Source organism: Salvelinus alpinus, chromosome 7, assembly GCF_045679555.1.
Source record: "Salvelinus alpinus chromosome 7, SLU_Salpinus.1, whole genome shotgun sequence".
NCBI classification, from domain to species: domain Eukaryota; kingdom Metazoa; phylum Chordata; class Actinopteri; order Salmoniformes; family Salmonidae; genus Salvelinus; species Salvelinus alpinus.
The window spans coordinates 5,981,358-6,005,163 of NC_092092.1; the positions used below are offsets into that span (position 1 = coordinate 5,981,358).

Sequence of the window (23,806 nt, forward strand, 5' to 3'; positions counted from 1 at the left end):
AAAGTAAAGAGCTGTGAATGCTGAAGCCTGAATGGGGAAGAGGGTGCTACTTGACACATATTGTTTAGCATCAGTTTCACAGAGCAGTAGACTCGACCTTCCCATCATGTTCACACAAGGAGGTTAAAAGTGAAACTGACAGTGTTTTAAACTACTTCGCAGATATGAAAAACAGACGATCATAATATCAGTCAAAAAATATCAAATTCACAGTTTATGCTACAAAACCAACTTTATATATAGTTTTAAAAATCGGTTCTATCTGACAAAGAAATAACAATACGTAGAGTAAGGTAGTTGCTGTGAAATTGTTAGGTTAGATTACTTGTTAGATATTACTGAAATGGTCGGAACTAGAAGCACAAGCATTTTGCTACACTCAACATCTGCTAACCATGTGTATGTGACAAATAACATTTGATTTGATTTGTTGGCAGAATAGATGGATGCAGTTCATCAATGCATGATTAATATAATTCACCAATACAGTCCTTGGTAGTCTAAAACATATTGCTACCAGGTTGTAAATCACAGCCGGTATATTGTTTGCTGCCTCCATTCGGGATGCACCGTTTCAGTTTCAACGACTCAATATTGTGGACAAAAACAGAAGAAAGTAAGGCTGGGAATGTGAAATACAAAATCAAACTAGCGAGGGCATCAGAAGCAATGTCATTGTAGGTCTGCTGAATACAAACTTGAAAACAGTGAAAATTCTGTGCAACTTCCAGCGGGCGTTTACTGTGAACACTGAGGCTGAACCCACTTTAAGTCACAGTTTTAGACAGCGATCAAGTTGGCTACTGTGGCTATTTGATCATAATTTAGGCCTACCATCAAAAATAATGGAGAAATAGCTGTTCTATCATTCAATATTCAATTCATTCAGCCTACAGTAGCAGCCAATGTGTGGTGTTCAATGTAGGTCTACATTCCATGAGACTCAACAAAAAAAACATGTAGGTCTTAACATTAACCTGTTTATCCTTCAGACAAGGAAGTGACTGAAAATGTGTTTGATGAAAGAAACCACTTTACAAAATAAAAATCATTATTATTCCCATAACACTATTACAGAGAATCAGACAAGTTATGCTACCCTCTGCATATTGGCTACTCAGCTTATTCAAGCCTGTTTCAATATACAGTGGGGCAAAAAAGTATTTAGTCAGCCACCAATTGTGCAAGTTCTCCCACTTAAAAAGATGAGAGAGGCCTGTAATTTTCATCATAGGTACACTTCAACTATGACAGACAAAATGAGAAAAAAAATCCGGAAAATCACATTGTAGGATTTTTTATGAATTTATTTGCAAATTATGGTGGAAAATAAGTATTTGGTCAATAACAAAAGTTTATCTCAATACTTTGTTATATACCCTTTGTTGGCAATGACAGAGGTCAAACGTTTTCTGTAAGTCTTCACAAGCTTTTCACACACTGTTGCTGGTATTTTGGCCCATTCCTCCATGCAGATCTCCTCTAGAGCAGTGATGTTTTGGGGCTGTTGCTGGGCAACACGGACTTTCAACTCCCTCCAAAGATTTTCTATGGGGTTGAGATCTGGAGACTGGCTAGGCCACTCCAGGACCTTGAAATGCTTCTTACGAAGCCACTCCTTCGTTGCCCGGGCGGTGTGTTTGGGATCATTGTCATGCTGAAAGACCCAGCCACGTTTCATCTTCAATGCCCTTGCTGATGGAAGAAGGTTTTCACTCAAAATCTCACGATACGTGGCCCCATTCATTCTTTCCTTTACACGGATCAGTCGACCTGGTCCCTTGGCAGAAAAACAGCCCCAAAGCATGATGTTTCCACCCCCATGCTTCACAGTAGGTACGGTGTTCTTTGGATGCAACTCAGCATTCTTTGTCCTCCAAACACGACGAGTACCAAAAAGTTCTATTTTGGTTTCATCTGACCATATGACATTCTCCCAATCTTTTTCTGGATCATCCAAATGCTCTCTAGCAAACTTCAGACGGGCCTGGACATGTACTGGCTTAAGCAGGGGGACACGTCTGGCACTGCAGGATTTGAGTCCCTGGCGGCGTAGTGTGTTACTGATGGTAGGCTTTGTTACTTTGGTCCCAGCTCTCTGCAGGTCATTCACTAGGTCCCCCCGTGTGGTTCTGGGATTTTTGCTCACTGTTCTTGTGATCATTTTGACCCCACGGGGTGAGATCTTGCGTGGAGCCCCAGAACGAGGGAGATTATCAGTGGTCTTGTATGTCTTCCATTTCCTAATAATTGCTCCCACAGTTGATTTCTTCAAACCAAGCTGCTTACCTATTGCAGATTCAGTCATCCCAGCCTGGTGCAGGTCTACAATTTTGTTTCTGGTGTCCTTTGACAGCCCTTTGGTCTTGGCCATAGTGGAGTTTGGAGTGTGACTGTTTGAGGTTGTGGACAGGTGTCTTTTATACTGATAACAAGTTCAAACAGGTGCCATTAATACAGGTAATGAGTGGAGGACAAAGGAGCCTCTTAAAGAAGAAGTTACAGGTCTGTGAGAGACAGAAATCTTGCTTGTTTGTAGGTGACCAAATACTTATTTTCCACCATCATTTGCAAATAAATTCATAAAAAATCCTACAATGTGATTTTCTGGAATTTTTTTTCTCATTTTGTCTGTCATAGTTGAAGTGTACCTATGATGAAAATTACAGGCCTCTCTCATCTTTTTATGTGGGAGAACTTGCACAATTGGTGGCTGACTAAATACTTTTTTGCCCCACTGTACAACACTAAGACAAAAAAAAATCTATTTACCCTACTCGCTTTTCAAATATGTATTTGTATTTATTAAGGATCCCAGCAGCTACTCTTCCTGGGGAAGCAACATTATGGCAGTTATATACACAATTTTTAATATTACATTTCATAACACATTAAGTGTGTTCCCTCAGGCCACAACTCGACTTTCTACTCTACTCATCTACTCATTGAAGTGTTTTTATTTTTATTATTTTCTACATTGTAGAAAAATAGTGAAGACATCAAAACTATGAAATTACACAGATAGAATCAAGTAGTAACCAGTCCGACTCATGTGTATGTGTCTGTGTTTGTGCGTGCGTATGTGTATGTGTCTCTTCACAGTCATGTAGTTATGGCTCTATGTAGTACTGTGCGCCTCCCATAGTCTGTTCTTGACATGGAGATTGTGAAGAGACCTTTGGTGGCATGTCTTGTGGGGTATGCATGGGTGTCCAAGCTGTGTGCTAGTAGTTTAAACAGACAGCTTGGTGCATTCAACATGTCAACACTTCTTACAAAAACAAGTAGTGATGAAGTCAATCTCTCCTCCACTTTGAGACATCAATGTTAGCTCTCTGTGTACATTTAAGGGCCAGCAGTGCTGCCCTGTTCTGATCCAATTGGAATTTTCCGAGGTCCCTCTTCGTGGCACTTGACCACATGATTGAACAGTAGTCCAGGTGTGACAAAACTAGGGCCTGTAGGACCTGCCTTGTTGATAGTGTTGTTAAGAAGGCAGAGCAGTGCTTTATTACGGACAGACTTCTCCATATCTTAGCTGCTGTTGTATCAACATGTTCTGACCATGACAGTTTACAATCCAGGGTTACTTCAAGCAGTTTAGTCACCTCAATTTACTCAATTTCCACATTGTTTATTACAAGGTTTAGGGTTTAGTGAATGATTTGAAATATTTAGGACTAACCTATTCCTTGCCACCCATTCTGAAACTAACTGCAGCTCTTTGTTAAGTGTTGCAGTGATTTCAGCCACTGTAGTAGCCAACGTGTCTTGTGATGAATCATCCGCATACATAGACACACTGGTTTTACTCAAAGCCAGTGGCATGGCATTAGTCAATATTGAAAAAAGTAACAGGCCTAGACAGCTGCCATGGGGAATTCCTGATTCTACCTGGATTATATTGGAGGCTTCCATTAAAGAACACCCTCTGTGTTCTGTTAGACAGGTAACTCTTTATCCACAATATAGCAGGGAGTCTAAAGCCATAAAACAAGTTTTTCCCATCAGCAGACTATGATTGATAACGTCAAAAGTCTAACAAAACAGCTCCCAAACTTTTTAATCATCAATTTCACTTAGCCAATCAGTCCTTCCCTATAAGTGTGCTGAAAGTCTGTTGTCAATTTGTTTACAGTAAAATAGCATTGGATCTGGTCAAACACAATTTCTTCCAAAATATTACTAAGGGTTGGTAACAGGCTGATTGGTTGGCTGTTTGAGCCAGTAAAGGGGGCTTTACTATCCTTAGGTAGGGGAATCATTTTTGCTTCTCTCCAGGCCTGAGGGCACACACTTTCTAGTAGGCTTAAATTAGCAAATAAGAGCGTCAATATTGCCCACTATTAACCTCAGTAATTTTCCAACAAAGTTGTCAGACTCCGGTGGCTTGATTGACAATTCTTTTCACCTCTTCCACACTCACTTTACAGAATTCAAAAATTACAACGCTAATTTGATCAGTTATACTCGGATGTGTATTGTCAGGCATGACATGCCAGCAACAAACTCTGAATTTGCTAATCTTGAAAATGAAACAATGATTAAAGTAATTGGCAACATCAGTGGGTTTTGTGATGAATGAGCCATCTGATTCAATGAATGATGGAGCTGAGTTTGCCTTTTTGCCCAGAATTTAATTTAAGGTGCTCCAAAGCTTTTTACTATCATTATTTACAACATTTTTTTCATAGTGTAGTTTCTTCTTTTTAATCAGTTTAGTCACATGATTTCTCAATTTGCAGTACGTTTGCTAATCGGTTGTCCAGCCAGACTTATTTGCCATTCCTTTTGCTTCCTCCCTCTCAACCATACATTTTTTTTTTATTTTTTTTTATCTCATCAATTCACAGGGATTTAACAGACATTTTCTTAATGGGTGCATGCTTATTAGTAAATGGAATAAGCAATTTCATAAATGTGTCAAGGGCAGCGTCTGGTTGCTCCTCATTACACACCACAGACCAGCAAATATTCTTTACGTCAACATATGAATCCCTACAAAACTTATTGTATGACATCTTATACACTATATACGGCATTTGACCGCAAGGCGCTACAGAGGGTAGTGCGTACGGCTTAGTATGCTCACTGGGGCCAAGCTTCCTGACATCCAGGACCAATATACCAGGCGGTGTCAGAGGGAGGCCCAAAAAATTCACCCAAGTCATAGACTGTTCTCTCTGCTACCGCACGGAAAGCGGTACCGGAGCACCAAGTCTAGGACCAAAAGGCTCCTTAACAGCTTCTACCCCCAAGCCAGCTTCTATGCCCAGCCTTTGGAACTTTGGTTTTCCTAGATATGGCTACTATATTGTGATCACTACAGCCGATGGATTTGGATAGGGTTTTAAGTCAAATTTCTGCAGCATTAGTAAAGACGTGATCAATACATGTGGATCAATACATCAGTGCTAGAGGCGTCACTACAGACCCTGGTTCGATTCCAGGCTGTATCACAACCGGACGTGATTGGGAGTCCCATATGGCGGCGCACAATTGGCCCAGCGTCGTCCGGATTAGGGTTTGGCAGGGATAGGACGTCATTGTAAATAAGAATTTGTTCTTAACTGACTTGCCTAGTTAAATAAAAAATAATTATTGTGCTATTTTTAACTACTCTGGTAGGTTGATTGATAACCTGAACCAGGTTGCAGGCACTGGTTACAGCTTTAACCTTTTTCTTGAGTTGGCAGCTTGATGAAAGCCAGTCAATATATATTTTTAAATCACACAGAAAATATACCTCTCTGTTGATATCACACACATTATCAAGCATTTCACACATGTTATCCAGATACTGACTGTTAGCACTTGGTGGTCTATGACAGCTTCCCACAAGAATGGGCTTCAGGTGAGGCAGATGAACCTGTAGCCATATTACTTCAACAGTATTTAACATGAGATCCTCTCTAAGCTTTACAGGAATGTGGTTCTGAATATAAACAGCATCACCACCATTGGCATTTCTGTATTTTCTGTACATGATATAACTATGTATTTCTATCACTGTATCAAAGCTATTATCTACGTGAGTTTCAGATATACCTAAGAATAAGAATGTCATCTGTTATTAGCAAATTATTGATTCCATGAACCTTGTTCCTTAAGCTAAGCATGTTAACACAGGCAAGCACTTGTTTTCATTACCGGGAAGCTTAGAAGTATATATATATATATATATATATATATATATATATATATATATAAAAAAAATATTACCTTAATTACATATATATATATATATATATATTAGATATGCTCATGTTATTTAAATTAGTGCAGGGCGAGCTGCACACAGTGGACTTCCTACTAGGGCACATTGCCTCAGTGCTAAAAGTATAACTGGTTCGTAGGCACATGATTTCTGCATACAATAGCTGTAGGCTCAGCAGAAGCATACAGGGCAGTTAGAGGGACATAAATTAGGTTACATACATTGTATCTTCCATCACCCCTGAGATAGTGTACATTTGCTGAAGCATTATGACAACTCAGTGACACAATGGTAGAGATTAACTGAGCTGTGCTTGGGTCATTGATAAGTCATTGTCTCAATGCTGCCTTATAATGCTGTGAAAGGATCCAGGAACCCAAATGATTTGGGTGGATCCCATCTCCCTTATAAAACCAGCTTTGTTTCCATAAGGCTTAACAATTGTCAATAAATGTTACACCCATGGAGCTGCAATAGTCACGTAGCCAGTTATGGAGGGCTAAAAGTCTGCTGTACTGTTCAGTGCGCACGTGGCTACATGTATCACTGTATCACAGACGGACGTGATCGGGAGTCCCATAGGGCGGCGCACAATGGGCCCAGCTTCGTCCGGGCCGTCGTTGTAAATAAGAATTTGTTCTTAACTGACTTGCCTAGTTAAATAATGTTCACACACACACACACACACACACACACACACACACACACACACACACACACACACACACACACACACACACACACACACACACACACACACACACACACACACACACACACACACACAGAAAGTTATTTTGTTGGAATTTACATATGTCCCCATTACCAGTAAAACATAATCAAAAACCTATTTCTTTCACTTACTTGCTGTGCTGTTTCGTTGTTCATTTGTTTCATTCTCAACCAGGATTTCTATGGAACGCCGTTTTGGGTCTTTGCATGTCAAAAAAGATTCAGGATTTCTATGGAACGCCGTTTTGGGTCTTTGCATGTCAAAATAAGCTTGTTGACCAATCAGGACCTGAATATGACTGCACGCCAAATAATTATTTAACACGTTCATTAGTGTAATAACTACTTTAAAAAATGATCACTTGTATTTCATATGTCCCAACGATTCATCGATACGTACGCTATGATGCTGGTAAAGTTGTCTCGAGCACCTACAGTGCTGGTCATAAAAAAAAGCTAGCTAGCTGATGCAAACAGTGCAGTTCTTCCCCAAAAACATAGCAAAACGACATCATCTGTTTCAATAGCTATAGATCGCTAGCTAACTATATAGCTAGCTGTCATCATCTCAAATACCCCTAACTTATAAGACAGTTCTTATTTGATTAATGGTGGTCGGATCCATCTATATGAAGCTAGCCACAATAAGGATTAGCCACAAGTGGACCTTCCGGTTAGCCTTCAAAATAAAAGTATGGCATAATTATACTATGTATTCATTTGCGTCACTGTCAATGACACTTTTATTTTGAAGGCAAACCGCAAATTCCACTATTGTGCCTAATCATTATTGTGGCTAGCTTCACAACACATCACCCGGTCTGGTTGAGCCTCACTAGCCAGATGAAGCTAGCTGGCTGCTTATAACGTTAACCCTGTTGCCCAAAGCTAAGTAGCTGGCTAGCTATTTATTTTAATGAACTGAAGTTCAATTTAAATAGGCGAACAACAAGTGGCAATCTAGCTAATTGTTTGCAGACTTTTCTGTACTGCTTTGACAGTGCTACTGTATCTTTTTTGACACGCAAAAGACCCAAACGGCATTCCATAGTATTGGTGTCGTGAAGGTAATAGCAGTGATGTTATTACTGTGTCCGTTAGGGCAACATCTGAAAAATAGTGCACTTGGTAATGTGTACCGGTGCCCGACGAGTCGGCGAAAGTCAACATCACCCACGACAGAACGGTTGATTGTCAAGGGCAATGAATTCCATAATGGATTTCACCTTTGAGTTGTCTTGCTGAAATGTTTCTTACTCTTTGAAATGACTGTTCGACTTGTTGACTGCTCGAGCCACACAGCAGACATTGTGTGCTAGGTTAGGAATGCTGTGTTGCATGTGTAGCGCAAAATTTTACGTGGCGGCATTATGTCCTGTAAAATTAAAGGAGAGCCGCACACTCTAGGAGCTCAGATGCAATAATTTAATAACCAACGCTTTTAACAGACAAGCTGTCTTCATCAGGGTATCATTACGTCCTGTACCTACGTTATATAGGTATGCACGTCAGCTTTGACATCGGTTTTTCACAATCGGCATTAAATATCAGGCCGATACCGATGTTGAGATTTTTTTGCCAATATCGTCCGATTCCGATATGTTCACCGATATATCGTGCATCCCTAATCACAAGTCAGTCATACCGTGGCTAATAGGCTCGTTTATCTATTCATGTAACTATTTATTTAGGAAACAAAGCCCGGAGCCTAGCTAACTAGCTGCTGGAAGAATGGGTGAGTGGACAACCCCCCCCCATATATTTTCCCTTTGGCTACAGCTAGAGATGCAAGTGTCATTTGGTTAGCTAGAAAGAAATGTGAGTCACTGTGATAGCTAGCTATGCTGAACTTGAATAACTCTTACCAACAGTTAGCATAGCTCTTAGTTTTCAATAAAAATGTATTTGTCATCGATCGAATGGGCGGGCAAGCAGGCAAGTTCCCATTCAGTTGTCAAAACGTGGGCTAGTATTCCATTGTTTATCAGTGCAATTTTGACATTGTAAATTTGGTTGTTGATCTTATAGGCAACTGAGAAAGAGGTAGCCTACCTGTTCACAGTTGTTAGATAAATAGGACTGTAAAGTTCCCAAATGTACAAGGACTTCTGTAATACTTATGTAACAGTATAGCTTCCGTCCCTCTACCTGGGCTCGAACCAGGGACCCTCTGCCCACATTGACAACAGCCACCCTCAAAGCATTGTTACCCATCTCTCCACAAAAACCCTTGCTGAGCAAGGGGAACAACTACTTCAAGGTCTCAGAGCGAGTGACGTCACCGATTGAAACGCTATTAGCGCGCACCCCGCTAACTAGCTAGCCATTTCACATCGGTTACACTTACATATTTGCAGAAATCCATTCAGGTGTATTTTGTGGCGTTTGGAGAATCCTTTCTAATGATCTAACGTAGCACTGTTGCTACTGCCTGTAAATACACAGTCCAGATCAAAGTTAATGATGGAATGCCCGTATGGCAAATGTCTTATTTGCATATAGGCCTAGTGTAGCTCTGATTGGCTATGGCGCACTGGTCTGTGTAGTCTGGGTCAGGACAAGACTGACATGTCTTTACTAGGTTTTATTTACGGCAATGTGTATTTGTTTACGGCAATGTCTATTAAATTGTCCAAACGCACAGCCGCTTTCCCACTCTATGAAAGTATAAAAACTTTCAAATGACCATATGTACTCACCTGTCAGAAAATGTGAAAAAAAAGGCACCATTCTTCCTGAGGGTGTAAATGAATCCGATTATAATAAGATTTCATGTTGCTAAAACACTGTCAATTCCACTTTAAATATTAACATTTTGCATCATCAACGATGTTGAGCAGCGGGTACTTGGGTGTGTATGGGTCCGCAGACCTCTTTTTTTCCCACAAGCTGCGTCTAAAAAAAAAACTGTATGATCAAACATCTGAGCAGTTAATTAAAGATAATTTGATCTTAATGAGGCAGAAACAGTAGCAGCACTCATTCTAATGGGGGCCCATCCATGAAAGTCATTTAAAAAGCGTGACTCCTCTCTCACCCGTCTCCCTCTCATGGCTGTAAAACAGCTGTTTTACACCCAGAACACAATCTGTGTACACTACAAAGCGGTTAATGAAAAACCACTTCAACGTTACTTAGTCAAATTTGAGCTATATAAAATGTCACTGGGAGAACAGTTCCTTAAACAATCCACTCCTTAGCAGATTGCATTTTATGTAGGGCTAGCAGCAGCAAATTTTGTTTGGAACAAAAGAACAGTAAATGAAAATGCCACTAATCTACTGCTGTGGAAAATGGATGACCTTTGATCCCCTTGCCCGCTCTCATCGCTGCCTGGCGTGTTCTCAGAGTGCTGGTGCATTCCGATTCAGAGAGCTACGAGCTCCATTCACTCAACGACTTGAGTGATTTAAAAAAATTGAAAAAGGGCACTTAAACAGAATCTGCCTTCCTCAGTCCATCATGGGTCGGTAGCGATTTTGATCCCTCAACTATCCAATTTTAACAATGTTCCTCTAATAAGTTCTTAAAGAAGTGTTTAGCCTAAAGCAGGAGAACATCATGCTGCAGGTGGAATATGGCATCGGTCCCAACAGCACTAGAGTTGCTACCATCTCAGGGTATACCCCCCCCCCTCTCACTGTTTAAACCACAGACTCAAAAATTGCAGATTGACCTTGAAACCACCTCTGCTACCACGAGCTACATACAACCTGGCTCAGTCAGGCTACGTTGTTTTGTGGAGGTTTGGATCTCCAGAGGGATTCCCCCTGTCATTCTGTGGCTTCATCCCAAATGAGGCACCCTATTCCCTATATAGTGCACTACTTTTGACCAGGACCCATAGGACACTATGTAGGGAATAGGGTGCAGTTTGGGATTCAGACAGTGACTGAGTACGGTTCGTGGGTACTTGCGTTCTAAGTAATAGGCTGACTGGGTATGCCCAAATAGGTTTTATAGTAAGTGAAAAATGCCAGGATGTCATGCTCATTTTAACCTTTCATCTAGTAGAATTCCCTGCAGAAGAGAATCATATTTTTAGAACCACGTGTTCTTGACAACAGCTGATAATGAGACGGGGTAATGTGATAAGGAGTAATGAATGACAGGAAACAACACAACAGCTGATAATGAGAAGGGGTAATGTGATAAGGAGTAATGAATGACAGGAAACAACACAACAGCTGATAATGAGACGGGGTAATGTGATAAGGAGTAATGAATGACAGGAAACAACACAACAGCTGATAATGAGACGGGGTAATGTGATAAGGAGTAATGAATGACAGGAAACAACACAACAGCTGATAATGAGACGGGGTAATGTGATAAGGAGTAATGAATGACAGGAAACAACACAACAGCTGATAATGAGACGGGGTAATGTGATAAGGTGTAATGAATGACAGGAAACAACACAACAGCTGATAATGAGAAGGGGTAATGTGATAAGGAGTAATGAATGACAGGAAACAACACAAAAGCTGATAATGAGACGGGGTAATGTGATAAGGAGTAATGAATGACAGGAAACAACACAACTGCTCATTAGATGATCTATTCTCAGTATGGGTGAGCCTAGTATGTTTATTTATTTAACTAGGCAAGTCAGTTAAGAACAAATTCTTATTTACAATGACGGCCTACCAGAAGGCAAAAGGCCTCCTGCGGGGGCCTGGGATTAAAAATACAAAATAAAAAGAGGACAAAACACACATCACGACAAGAGACACCGGAACACTACATAAAGAGATACCTAAGACAACACAACATGGCGGCAGCACATGACAACATGGCAGCAACACAACATGGCAGCAGCACAACACATGGCAGCAGAAACACAACATGGCAGCAACACAGCACAACATGGCAGCAGCACAACATGGCAGCAGCACAACACAACACAACAGCAGCACATGACAACATGGCAGCAACACAACATGGCAGCAGCACAGCAGCAGCACAGCAGCAGCACAACACAACATGGCAGCAGCACAACACGGCAGCAGCACAACACAACATGGCAGCAACACAACACGGCAGCAGCACAACACAACACAACAGCAGCACATGACAACATGGCAGCAACACAACATGGCAGAAACACAACATGGCAGCAGCACAACACAACATGGCAGCAGCACAGCAGCATGGCAGCAGCACAACAACATGGCAGCAGCACAACACAACATGGCATCAGCACAACATGGCAGCAGCACAACACGGCAGCAGCACAACACAACATGGCAGCAACACAACACAACATGGCGGCAGCATGGCAGCAGCACAGCACGGCAGGAGCACAGCACAGCACGGCAGGAGCACAGCACAACATGGCAGCAGCACAAACATGGTACAAACATTGTTAGGCACAGACAACAGCACAAAGGGCAAAAAGGTAGAGACAACAATACATCACACAAAGCAGCCATAACAGTCAGTAAGAGTGTCCATGATTGAGTCTTTTAATGAAGCGATTGAGATAAAACTGTCCAGTTTGAGTGTTTTTTGCAGCTCGTTCCAGTCGCTAGCTGCAGCGAACTGAAAAGAGGAGCGACCCAGGGATGTGTGTGCTTTGGGGACCTTTAACAGAATGTGACTTGCAGAACGGGTGTTGTATGTGAAGGATGAGGGCTGCAGTAGATATCTCAGATATGGGGGAGTGAGGCCAAAGAAGGTTTTATAAATAAGCATCAACAAGTGTGTCTTGCATCAGGTATACCGAGATGGCCAGTTTACAGAGGAGTATAGAGTGCAGTGATGTGTCCTATATGGAGCATTGGTGGCAAATCTGATGGCCGAAAGGTAAAGAACATCTAGTCGCTCGAGAGCACCCTTGCCTGCCGATCTATTAATCTAGCATGGGTAGGATGGTAATCTGAATCATGGTTCGTTTGGCAGCTGGGGTGAGAGGAGCGATTACGATAGAGGAAACCAAGTCTAGATTTAACCTTAGGCTATAGCTTGGATATGTGTTGAGAGAAGGACAGTGTACCGTCTAGCCATACTCCCAATTACTTGTATGAGTTGACTACCTCAAGCTCTAAACCCTCAGAGGTAGTAATCACACCTGTGGGGAGAGAGGCATTCTTCTTACCAAACCACATGACCTTTGTTTTGGAGGTGTTCAGAACAAGGTTAAGGGCAGAGCAAGCTTGTTGGACACTAAGAACGCTTTGTTGTAGAGCGTTTAACACAAAATACAGGGAGGGACAAACTGAGTATAAGACTATTATGTGCACATAAATGGATGAGAGAGCTTCCTACTGCCTGAGCTATGTTGAGAAGAGCATGGGGCCTAGGATCGAGCCTTGGGGTACACCCTTGGTGACAGCAGTGGCTAAGACAGCAGATGTTCTGACTTAATACACTGCACTCTTGAGAGCGGTAGTTAGCAAACCAGGCCAATGACCCCTCAGAGACAGCAATACTCCTTAGCAGACCCACAAGAATGGAATGGTCTACCATATCAAAAGCTTTGGCCAAGTCAATAAAAATACACTGCTTAGAATCAAGGGCAATGATGACATAATTTAGGACCTTTAAGGTTGCAGTGACATCATTAACCTGAGCAGAACCCAGATTGCATACCAGAAAGAATACTATAGACATCAAGAAAACCAGTCAGTTGATTATTCACAAGTTTTGATAAACAGGGCAAGATAGAAATTGGCCTATAACAGTTAGGATCAGCTTGATCTCCCCTTATTTTTATTTATTTAACTAGGCAAGTCAGTTAAGAACAAATTCTGATTTACAATGACAGCCTACACCGGCTAAACCCGGACGACGCTGGGCCATGGGACTCCCAATCACGGCCGGTTGTGATACAGCCCTTTAAATAAAGGACGCACCGTGGCTGCCTTCCCAGCACCGGAAACTTCCTCAGAGAGGAGAAACAGGTTAAAAAAGATGAGAGATAAGCTCGGCGATGTTGTGTTGATTTAGTTACATTTTTACTAAATAGTAAATTATAAATAGTATGTAGTACTATTAGTACACAGACCGACTAGGATATGGCCAGTTTGTTGGAGGAAATCAGTTTGAGTACGGTAAGGCGCAGAATAATCACTAAGCTTGATTACATTACGAGTAGCATAGTTATGTGGGATGCAAGGTGATTTACATCAGTTATTCTGTGTAGTCTGACTGCCAGCTAGTGAGATGTCAGAACACAATGTACATCTTGTAAAAAGTGGACCGATGCTCTCTAGGTAACTGAGATATGGTGGATCTGTAACTAGGCCAGCCCAGTACAGCTCGGTCCACTTCAGCTCAGTAGTGTAAAAAGGGTATGAACTTACCGCTGCTTCCACAGTCTGCACAGGACAGAAGCTCCTCTGACCTCTTGTCCCGATTGGACTCTTTCGTTCCCAAACAGAAACTGCATATTGGGATGGGGTCAGCGCGTAGCTGGGGAGAGAAACAGAAACTGCATATTGGGATGGGGTCAGCGCGTAGCTGGGGAGAGAAACAGAAACTGCATATTGGGATGGGATCAGCGCGTAGCTGGGGAGAGAAACAGAAACTGCGTGGTCCAATGTGGTAGAGCACGGCGCTTGAAATGCCAGGGTTGTGGGTTCAACTCCTACGTGGGACCAGTACAACAACAAAAAATATGAACTCACTACTGTAAGTCTCTCTGGATAAGAGCGTCTGCTAAATTACTAAAATATAAAATGTAATGCATTTTGGGATGGGGTCAAAGCATAGCTGGAAAGAGAAACACAAACTGCATTTTGGGATGGGGTCAGTAGAAAGTGTCAGAATGGACGAGGAGAAGCATGATATGCGGTAAATAATATCTGTATTCTCTGGCATGCTGTATGAAAGACAAACGATGTTATAATGGATGCCAATAAAGTCATCCTAAGCCCTCAGTACTGTAAGGTGCTGCGGATGTGACTAAAACCCATCTTTTCCGTGTACCCTTTGTACAGAGGTACTCTACCGTAATATATGTAAAAGACTGGCCTTCATCCATTCAATCATCTGAAAGGGGGATGTGATCATCTGAAAAAGTGAGTTTTTAAAAAAGGGGCTTAATCCAATTAAGAAAGCTTTACACTACAGTTAGACAGGATCTCAAATCAATGGGCTTTATTGGCATGGGAAACATGTTTATAAATAGATAAACAAAAGTGAAAAACAGTAAAAACACACAAAAAAAGTTTCCCAAAGAGACATTATATTATATTGTGGCTTTGTATCTCTCTCTCACTACAAAGAGTCTAGGACCTCTATAACAGGGGGGTGTCAGGGGAAGGCCCTAAAAATGGTCAAAGACTCCAGCCACCCAAGTCATAGACTCTCCGCACAGCAAGCAGTCAGGAACCAACAAGACATGGAACAGTTTCTACCCCGAAGCCATAAGACTGCTAAATAGTTAGTTAAATAGTTAACCAATAGCTACCCGGACTATATGCATTGAGCCTTTTGACTGATCACATACACTGCTGCTACTGTTTATCATCTATCCTGTTGCCTAGTCACTCTATCCCTCAATACAGTGCATTCAGAAAGTATTCAGACTCGTTGACTTTTTACATTTTTGTTACATTACAGCCTTATTCTAAAATATATTAAATACCATCTCAATCTACACATAATACCCCATAATGACAAAGCGAAAACAGTTTTAGAAATGTTTGCAAATGTATTAAAAAAAATTGACTTTAAATTGAGCTCAGGTGCATCCTGTTTCCATTGATCATCCTTGATTGGAGTCCACCTGTGGTAAATTAAATTGATTGGACATGATTTGAAAGGCACACACCTGTCTATATAAAAAGGTCCCACAGTTGACAGTGCATGTCAGAGCAAAAACCAAGCCATGAGGTCGAAGGAATTGTCCATAGAGCTCAGAGACAGAATTGTGCTGAGGCACAGATCTGGGGAAGGGTACAAAAACATTTCTGCAGCATTGAAGCTCCCCAAGATCACAGTGGCCTCCATCATTCTTAAATGGAAGAAGTTTGGAACCACCAAGACTCTTCCTAGAGCTGGCCGCCCAGGCAAACAGAGCAATCGGGGGAGAAGGGCCTTGGTCAGGGAGGTGATCAAGAACCCGATGGTCACTCTGACAGAGCTCTAGAGTTCCTCTATGGAGATGGGATGAGCCTTCCAGAAGGACAACCATCCCTGCAGCACTCCACCAATCAGGCCTTTATGGTAGAGTGGCCAGACGGAAGCCACTCCTCTGTAAAAGGCACATGACAGTCCGCTTGGAGTTTGACAAATGGCACCTCCTGGATCAAGATCCCTGTTGCCGGAATTGTTTTGTGCGTCCCCAAAAAACTTTGAATAACATATTTTTTAGATAGAGCCCCTTTGTGTGCACTTCCGGTAATACCGTATCCCCGGTATGCTACTGAAACGGTATGCACATCTGCATACTGCTAAATATCAGCTTGCCTCAGTCTACGTTAAGACAATAACTCTTGAATGAATGCTAGTGCTGATTTTTATTTTTTTATATTTCACCTTTATTTAACCAGGTGTTTCATTCTTGTAGCTACACCACACTTTCATCAGCTCTTCAACAAACTATTATAGTTGAACAGAATATAGGATATTATAAACTGAGTGGTTCGAGCTCTGAACGCCGATTGTCTGACAGCCGTGGAATATCAGACGGTATACCACGTGTATGACTATTTTTATTTATTTTTACTGCTTTAATTACGTTGGTAAACAGTTTATTACAGCATTAAGTCACCTCGGGGGTTTGTGATATATGGCCAATATACCACGGCTAAGGGCTGTGTCCAGGCGTGACGCGGCGTGCTTAAGAACAGCCCTTAGTGGTGGAATATTAGCCATATACCGCATCTCCTCAGGCCTTATTGCTTAAATTTTCCACTTGGCGGATATGCCACTCATCCAAAGTGACTTACAGTATGGTACAGGGAGTGCATATTTAGTATGAGTATCGACCACCACGGGAACTGAACTCACGACCTTGGCTAGACGGGCATCATGTCATTGTGAAAAATGGGTCACAGAAAGTAGAAACAGGAAGTTGCTCTATCAAACAGTTGGTTTTTCAAGCTCTGTCCTTTAAAGTACTTCAAATCAGGAGGGCTGTCGGTCTCTAGTACGTAGGCCTATCTAGCCTAAATAGGATGGACATTTGCATTTGATCACAATACAGTTGATGTCGGAAGTTTACATACACTTAGGTTGAGGCATTAAAACTCGTTTTAGAACCCCTCCACACATTTCTTGTTAACAAACTATAGTTTTGGCAAGTCGGTTATGACATCTACTTTGTGCATAACACAAGTAGTTTTTCCAACAATTGTTTACAGACAGATTATTTCACTGTATCACAATTCCAGTGGGTCAGAAGTTTACATACACTAAGTTGACTGTGCCTTTAAACAGCTTGGAAAATTCCAGAAAATGATTTAATGGCTTTAGAAGCCTCTGATAGGCTTATTGACATCATTTGAGTCAATTGGAGGTGTACCTGTGGATCTATTTCAAGGCCTACCTTCAAACGCAGTGCCTCTTTGCTTGACATCATGGGAAAATCAAAAGAAATCAGCCAAGACCTCAGAAAAAAAATTGTAGACCTCCACAAGTCTGGTTCATCCTTGGGAGCAATTTCCAAACGCCTGAAGGTACCACGTTCATCTGTACAAACAATAGTACGCAAGTATAAACACCATGGGACCATGCAGCCGTCATACCGCTAAGGAAGGAGACGCGCTCTGTCTCCTGGAGATGAACGTACTTTGGTGCGAAAAGTGCAAATCAATCCCAGAACAGCAAAGGACCTTGTGAAGATGCTGGAAGAAACAGGTACAAAAGTATCTATATCCACAGTAAAACGAGTCCTATATCGACATAACCTGAAAGGCCGCTCAGCAAGGAAGAAGCCACTGCGCTGTGGGTCTTCCAAATGGACAACGACTCCAAGCATACTTCCAAAGTTGTGGCAAAATGGCTTAAGGACAACAAAGTCAAGGTATTGGAGTGGCCATCACAAAGTCCTGACCTCAAACCTACAGAAAATTTGTGGGCAGAACTGAGAAAACATGTGCGAGCAAGGAGGCCTACAAACCTGACTCAGTTACACCAGCTCTGTCAGGAGGAATGGGCCCAAATTCACCCAACTTATTGTGGGAAGCTTGTGGAAGGCTACCCGAAACGTTTGACCCAAGTTAAACAAATTAAAGGCAATGCTACCAAATACTAATTGACTGTATGCAAACTTCTGACCCACTGGGAATGTGATGAAAGAAATAAAAGCTGAAAGAAATAATTCTCTCTACTATTATTCTGACATTTCACATTCTTAAAATAAAGTGTTGATCCTAACTGACCTAAAGACAGGGAATTTTTACTAGGATTAAATGTCAGGAATTGTGAAAAACTGAGTTTAAATGCATTTGGCTAAGGTATACGTAAACTTCCGACTTCAACTGTATATCACATCACAAAACTACTGTTTCCACCAAAGATGCAAATTAAGATTCAACTTCATGTTCAAGGCCATAGGTGTTTGGAGCATTTATATTCAAACCACCAGAACTGTTCAAACCTCTTCCAAAATCACCAGAACTGTTCAAACCTCTTCCAAAATCACCAGAACTGTTCAAACCTCTTCCAAAATCACCAGAACTGTTCAAACCTCTTCCAAAATCACCAGAACTGTTCAAACCTCTTCCAAAATCACCAGAACTGTTCAAACCTCTTCCAAAATCACCAGAACTGTTCAAACCTCTTCCAAAATCACCAGAACTGTTCAAACCTCTTCCAAAATCACCAGAACTGTTCAAACCTCTTCCAAAATCACCAGAACTGTTCAAACCTCTTCCAAAATCACCAGAACTGTTCAAACCTCTTCCAAAATCACCAGAACTGTTCAAACCTCTTCCAAAATCACCAGAACTGTTCAAACCTCTTCCAAAATCACCAGAACTGTTCAAACCTCTTCCAAAATCACCAGAACTGTTCAAACCTCTTCCAAAATCACCAGAACTGTTCAAACCTCTTCCAAAATCACCAGAACTGTTCAAACCTCTTCCAAAATCACCAGAACTGTTCAAACCTCTTCCAAAATCACCAGAACTGTTCAAACCTCTTCCAAAATCACCAGAACTGTTCAAACCTCTTCCAAAATCACCAGAACTGTTGAAACTCTAGTAAGTATCTAAATAGGCTGCTTCTTCTGCACTTGATCACAATAAATCATTCACAAGCATAGGCTACTTTACATCCCCTGTATCCCCCAAAGCTGCAAATTAAAGATTTAACTAGATGTGAAAGGCCTAGGTGTTTGGAACAAATAGTAATCTGCAGGGATGTTATAGTGAAATAGCTACAAGGGCCCAGTTTTTCATTGTGATAACTAAACAATTGGCCAGTGGGACCACATGAAAAACAAAGGCATTGTTACGATAAGGATAGACCTTAGTTGACCTGTCTCAGGGACTAGCTAGAAATAGGACTCACTTTTTAGGTAACCTGAGCATATGAGCCTTTTTAGTGTCACATCACAGCTAACCTGAGCATATGAGCCTTTTTAGAGTGTCACATCACAGCTAACCTGATCATATGAGCCTTTTTAGAGTGTCACATCACAGCTAACCTGAGCACATGAGCCTTTTTAGAGTGTCACATCACAGCTAACCTGAGCACATGAGCCTTTTTAGGTGTTACATCACAGCTAACCTGAGCACATGAGCCTTTTTAGAGTGTTACATCACAGCTAACCTGAGCATATGAGCCTTTTTAGAGTGTCACATCACAGCTAACCTGAGCACATGAGCCTTTTTAGAGTGTCACATCACAGCTAACCTGAGCATATGAGCCTTTTTAGAGTGTCACATCACAGCTAACCTGAGCATATGAGCCTTTTTAGAGTGTCACATCACAGCTAACCTGAGCACATGAGCCTAAGATGATATAACAAGTGCAATGCATCTGTAGTTGATAAAGTCAAATCTCACAAGTTACATGGCACTTCAAAAAATTTATAAAAGCGAATATGGCTAACAAATAAAAAGTCTAGCCTGGTCCAGACTGGGCTTGTCATTGGAGATGTTTTACAGCAGGGAAAAGCTTGTGACTGGTGATTAAACCAAGAGAAATAAATAAAAAACTCAAAGTGGAGCTCATCTGAAACAGAACAGAAAAAAATAAAAAAAATTAGACAGCTGAAGAAGATTCCGCTGATTGACTAGGGGATTCCAAATGAAGTACATTACAGGAAATTAGAGTGCTTGAAAGAGACACAGTTGTGTTCCGCAAAGGGGGGGGGAGGTTCTATTAGAACACTGCTGCTGTTCTAGAAGCCAGGCAGAGCTGCACTGAAGAACAGGTTACATAACAGTGAGGGGAGTGAAAAAACAAACATCTCATTCCTTGCCTTTGTTCCTGCCAAAACACTTTAGAATCTAATAAACTTTCACCCAAGAAATGCTCTTTTCTAAGACTTTCTCATTTCCTATACCCACTAGTTATGAGTTGCAAGGACTAGGACATCCTTTTGAAATACACAGTGAACTAGAAGAGCTTAGTGATGTCACCACCAAAATAGCACGAGAGCAGTGTTATTGTAAGTGTACAAAAGGAGACGGGACGAGACATTTCAATTTAGGAGAGATTCTATTTTTTATTTTTTTTATTATTATCAATAATATGCTTTTTATTAGAGGACGACAGTGTCTTAACATTTGAGTTTCACTTGGGTCTGACCAGACACCGAAACCTGTCACTGCACAGTCAAGGGTGTTATTTCCTGATATTCATAATGAAACTGAAGGGTAGATAATGTCTCCAATAGTGGAAATTGCCATCTCGAATGGTTTGCTGTAGGCATGTTGGTAATGGGGTGCACATTGTGCTGAACACAGATGGTATTTAAGGGCTGCTGGGCCAGTGCTCGAGATGGCATGAGAGATGTTGGAAGAGCTATACGGCTGTTCAGCTCTCCCTCTAAGTTGTTAAAGCCTTTTATCTTGTCTCTCCCCTGTTGGGTTTGCTACACGTTTATTTTTACTCTCTAACCTAAGTTGGGAAGGGGTTTTCTTTTCCTTTAGCTTGTCTGATATCAAGCACATCTAGTCGGTGTCCACGGTGGGTGTTTGTTAAGACCCTGCCTTCCAGAACCAATTTTAAAACCCCACCCGTTTCATTTTGGTTGTCAGCGGTTCATTTATAAAGTTCTGAGTGACGATTTTGTTTTGCGTTCTTGTTTGGGGAACGTAACAAAATGGAGGTCGCATCCGGGATCTTGTTTCCCAGGAGTACGGTAGTCACTCTAAATCACCTACTCTGAAGCTCTACTGTGCCCATATGAGTGTTCAAAAGGCACTTTTGTGGTGGAGTTTGTCACTAACAACCACTCAGAAGCGTTCTAAGATTGGTAAAAAAAAAAATCTGTGGAAACTTGCATTAAAACCACTCACACTGATATGCGAGCATTTGTGGGGAACCCTACCTGGGAAAAACTGGATAAAATGTAGAAAAAGGAAAGAACAGCTAATCTTTGCAAAGCATTATGAAAAGGGTCCTACGGGTAGTAGAGTACAACCTGTAGACGTGCATCTGAGATGGAACTAAATGGCTAAATGGGCGCAACAGAGATTGGAGTTGGAGCAGGTGTCATTTGTTTTTAAAACCAGATAGAACTGGGAGGCCACCACAGCAACACTAGAACAAGATGAACGTGCAGCCAGAGAACGTTAGTATTCCATTCCATTAAAAGAAATAAGAGATGGAAGCATTTTGATTGAAGTCAAGTCATCCTGCACCGTCAAAAGAGTTAGATCTTGATCGGAACAGCTGGCTTGTACCGGCTTTCAACGAAAAAGAAGGTGGACGTATATTTTACTCTGTTTGAGCGGATTGCCACATCTCTAAAATGGCCGTGAGATATCTGGTGACTGCTCCTTGTGGTAAAAGCTCAGAAAGTGTACGTCATGACACTGATTAAAGCTGCTATCCTTCGGGCTTACGAGTTGGTCCCAGAGGCATACATACAACAGTTCCGTAAATAACGAAAAACAGAGTCGCAAAGTCCTGTTGAATTTGCAAGAGAACAAGCATGTCTTTTTTGATCGGTGGCGTGGTTCACGAGGTCAAGGCCCTCGAGGATTGAAAAGACACTCATACTTCTCGAGCAGTTTCAAGAATTGCCTTCATGAAAGAGTTGCTACCTACATTTACTCACTCTTGAGAAAGCTAAAGTCCTTGCAGATATGTTTTGTTATCCCTATGCAAAAAGCAATCCAGAAGTCACCCCCTACTGCAAGGATTCAAACTTTTTCTACAGTGCCCAAAGACAAGACATCGTCAGAAACCTGGTACTTCGTATCCAGCAGTTTGTCATTACCGCCATGAGAGAAATGACAGTCTCTCAGTGTTAGGATAAGATTACTTTATTGGGAAATCGCACACAAGGTCTAAACAAAATCTGACTTCCACTTTTAACCCAAACCCCTTCGAAAAGACAGACCGTTTATTAATTTATTTATTTTTATCTGCTGCTGCGCATGTTGTGTATTTTGTGGAATTGCATTAGACATATGGGGAAAATGTAATTGCCCCAGGTCATCATTTTATATTTTCGGGAAATGTGAAGTGTTCCCGGGACAGTCCCGGGATCCCGGTTACCCATGTTAGAGGGAGTGTTTTTTTAAAAGTTTATTTTGGTCGTGAGCAAACTGGTCCAACAAATAGATGCGTCTATATTTATTGTCTGGGGGGGGAAAAAATGGGGGAGGTGTTACGGTTCTCTCATTAGCATGGGGTGCTGATTGGAGTCACCTCGTCAGCCTGTGTTGCACCTGCGACGTCACAGGTTGTTTAACCCCGGGGGAATTGCCCCCGAGCCTCCCTGAATTTGGTGATCGCTACTAAAGAGGAAAAATGTACTTACTATGCCTGTGATGTGGTTGTCCAACATAGTTTTAAGATGAATGCACTAAGTGTAAGTCACTCTGGATAATAGTGTCTGCTAAATGACTCAAATGTAATGACGAGGGTTTGAGTAGAGGACTAACTGGTGTTTCCAAGTGGCCCAACACACACACACACACACCTCTCCAAAGTGTCCACAGTTCCTAAGTAATTTCAATGCACTTATGATTCATAAAAGAGTCAACTATAAGGTTCTTTTGTTGAGCCCTCCTAGCTGTGCTGTTGAGGAACTAGAGCGAGGACACTTGTAGCTGTTAGGTTTGGAACACAACCCTGCATGCCCGCTGTTGTTTGTTGAGCTCTCCTAGCTGTGCTGTTGAGGAACTAGAGCGAGGACACTTGTAGCTGTTAGGTTTGGAACACAACCCTGCATGCCCGCTGTTGTTTGTTGAGCTCTCCTAGCTGTGCTGTTGAGGAACTAGAGCGAGGACACTTGTAGCTGTTAGGTTTGGAACACAACCCTGCATGCCCGCTGTTGTTTGTTGAGCTCTCCTAGCTGTGCTGTTGAGGAACTAGAGCGAGGACACTTGTAGATGTTAGGTTTGGAACACAACCCTGCATGCCTGCTGTTTGTTGAGCTCTCCTAGCTGTGCTGTTGAGGAACTAGAGCGAGGACACTTGTAGATGTTAGGTTTGGAACACAACCCTGCATGCCCGCTGTTGTTTACGCAACCCAAAAACGGTCCATTATAAACCGCAATGTGGGTCAGGTGGGCATCATTTGAAAGCTTGTTCTATTACAACATGACTTGCTAAATGATAAAAATACGATCTTACAGTGTTAGGCTTTCAGTAGAGGATTCAGAGAAGCAGATCGTACTTTTGGTCCACATAGAATGGAGTCATTTGTGCATTCAGATGCACGGCCCGTGGCAAATGTTCTTCACAATAGGACAAACATAGGCTCATTATGTTCAGGAC

At 41.7% G+C, this 23,806-nt stretch overlaps 1 protein-coding gene across 11 annotated transcripts in view; it reads right to left on the bottom strand.

Moving 5' to 3' along the window:
• The window catches only part of LOC139580358 (histone acetyltransferase KAT6B-like), a 92,743-nt gene that overhangs the window by 60,280 nt on the left and 8,657 nt on the right, over positions 1 to 23,806 (bottom strand). For 8 of the 11 annotated variants that reach the window (XM_071408960.1, XM_071408959.1, XM_071408962.1 and 5 more), the window contains exon 3: positions 14,257 to 14,413. In XM_071408960.1, coding sequence (XP_071265061.1) covers positions 14,257 to 14,413 — 157 coding nt within the window. The remainder of the gene's footprint in view (positions 1 to 14,256; positions 14,414 to 23,806) is intronic. The other 3 variants (XM_071408964.1, XM_071408967.1, XM_071408969.1) reach the window with 1 other exon arrangement.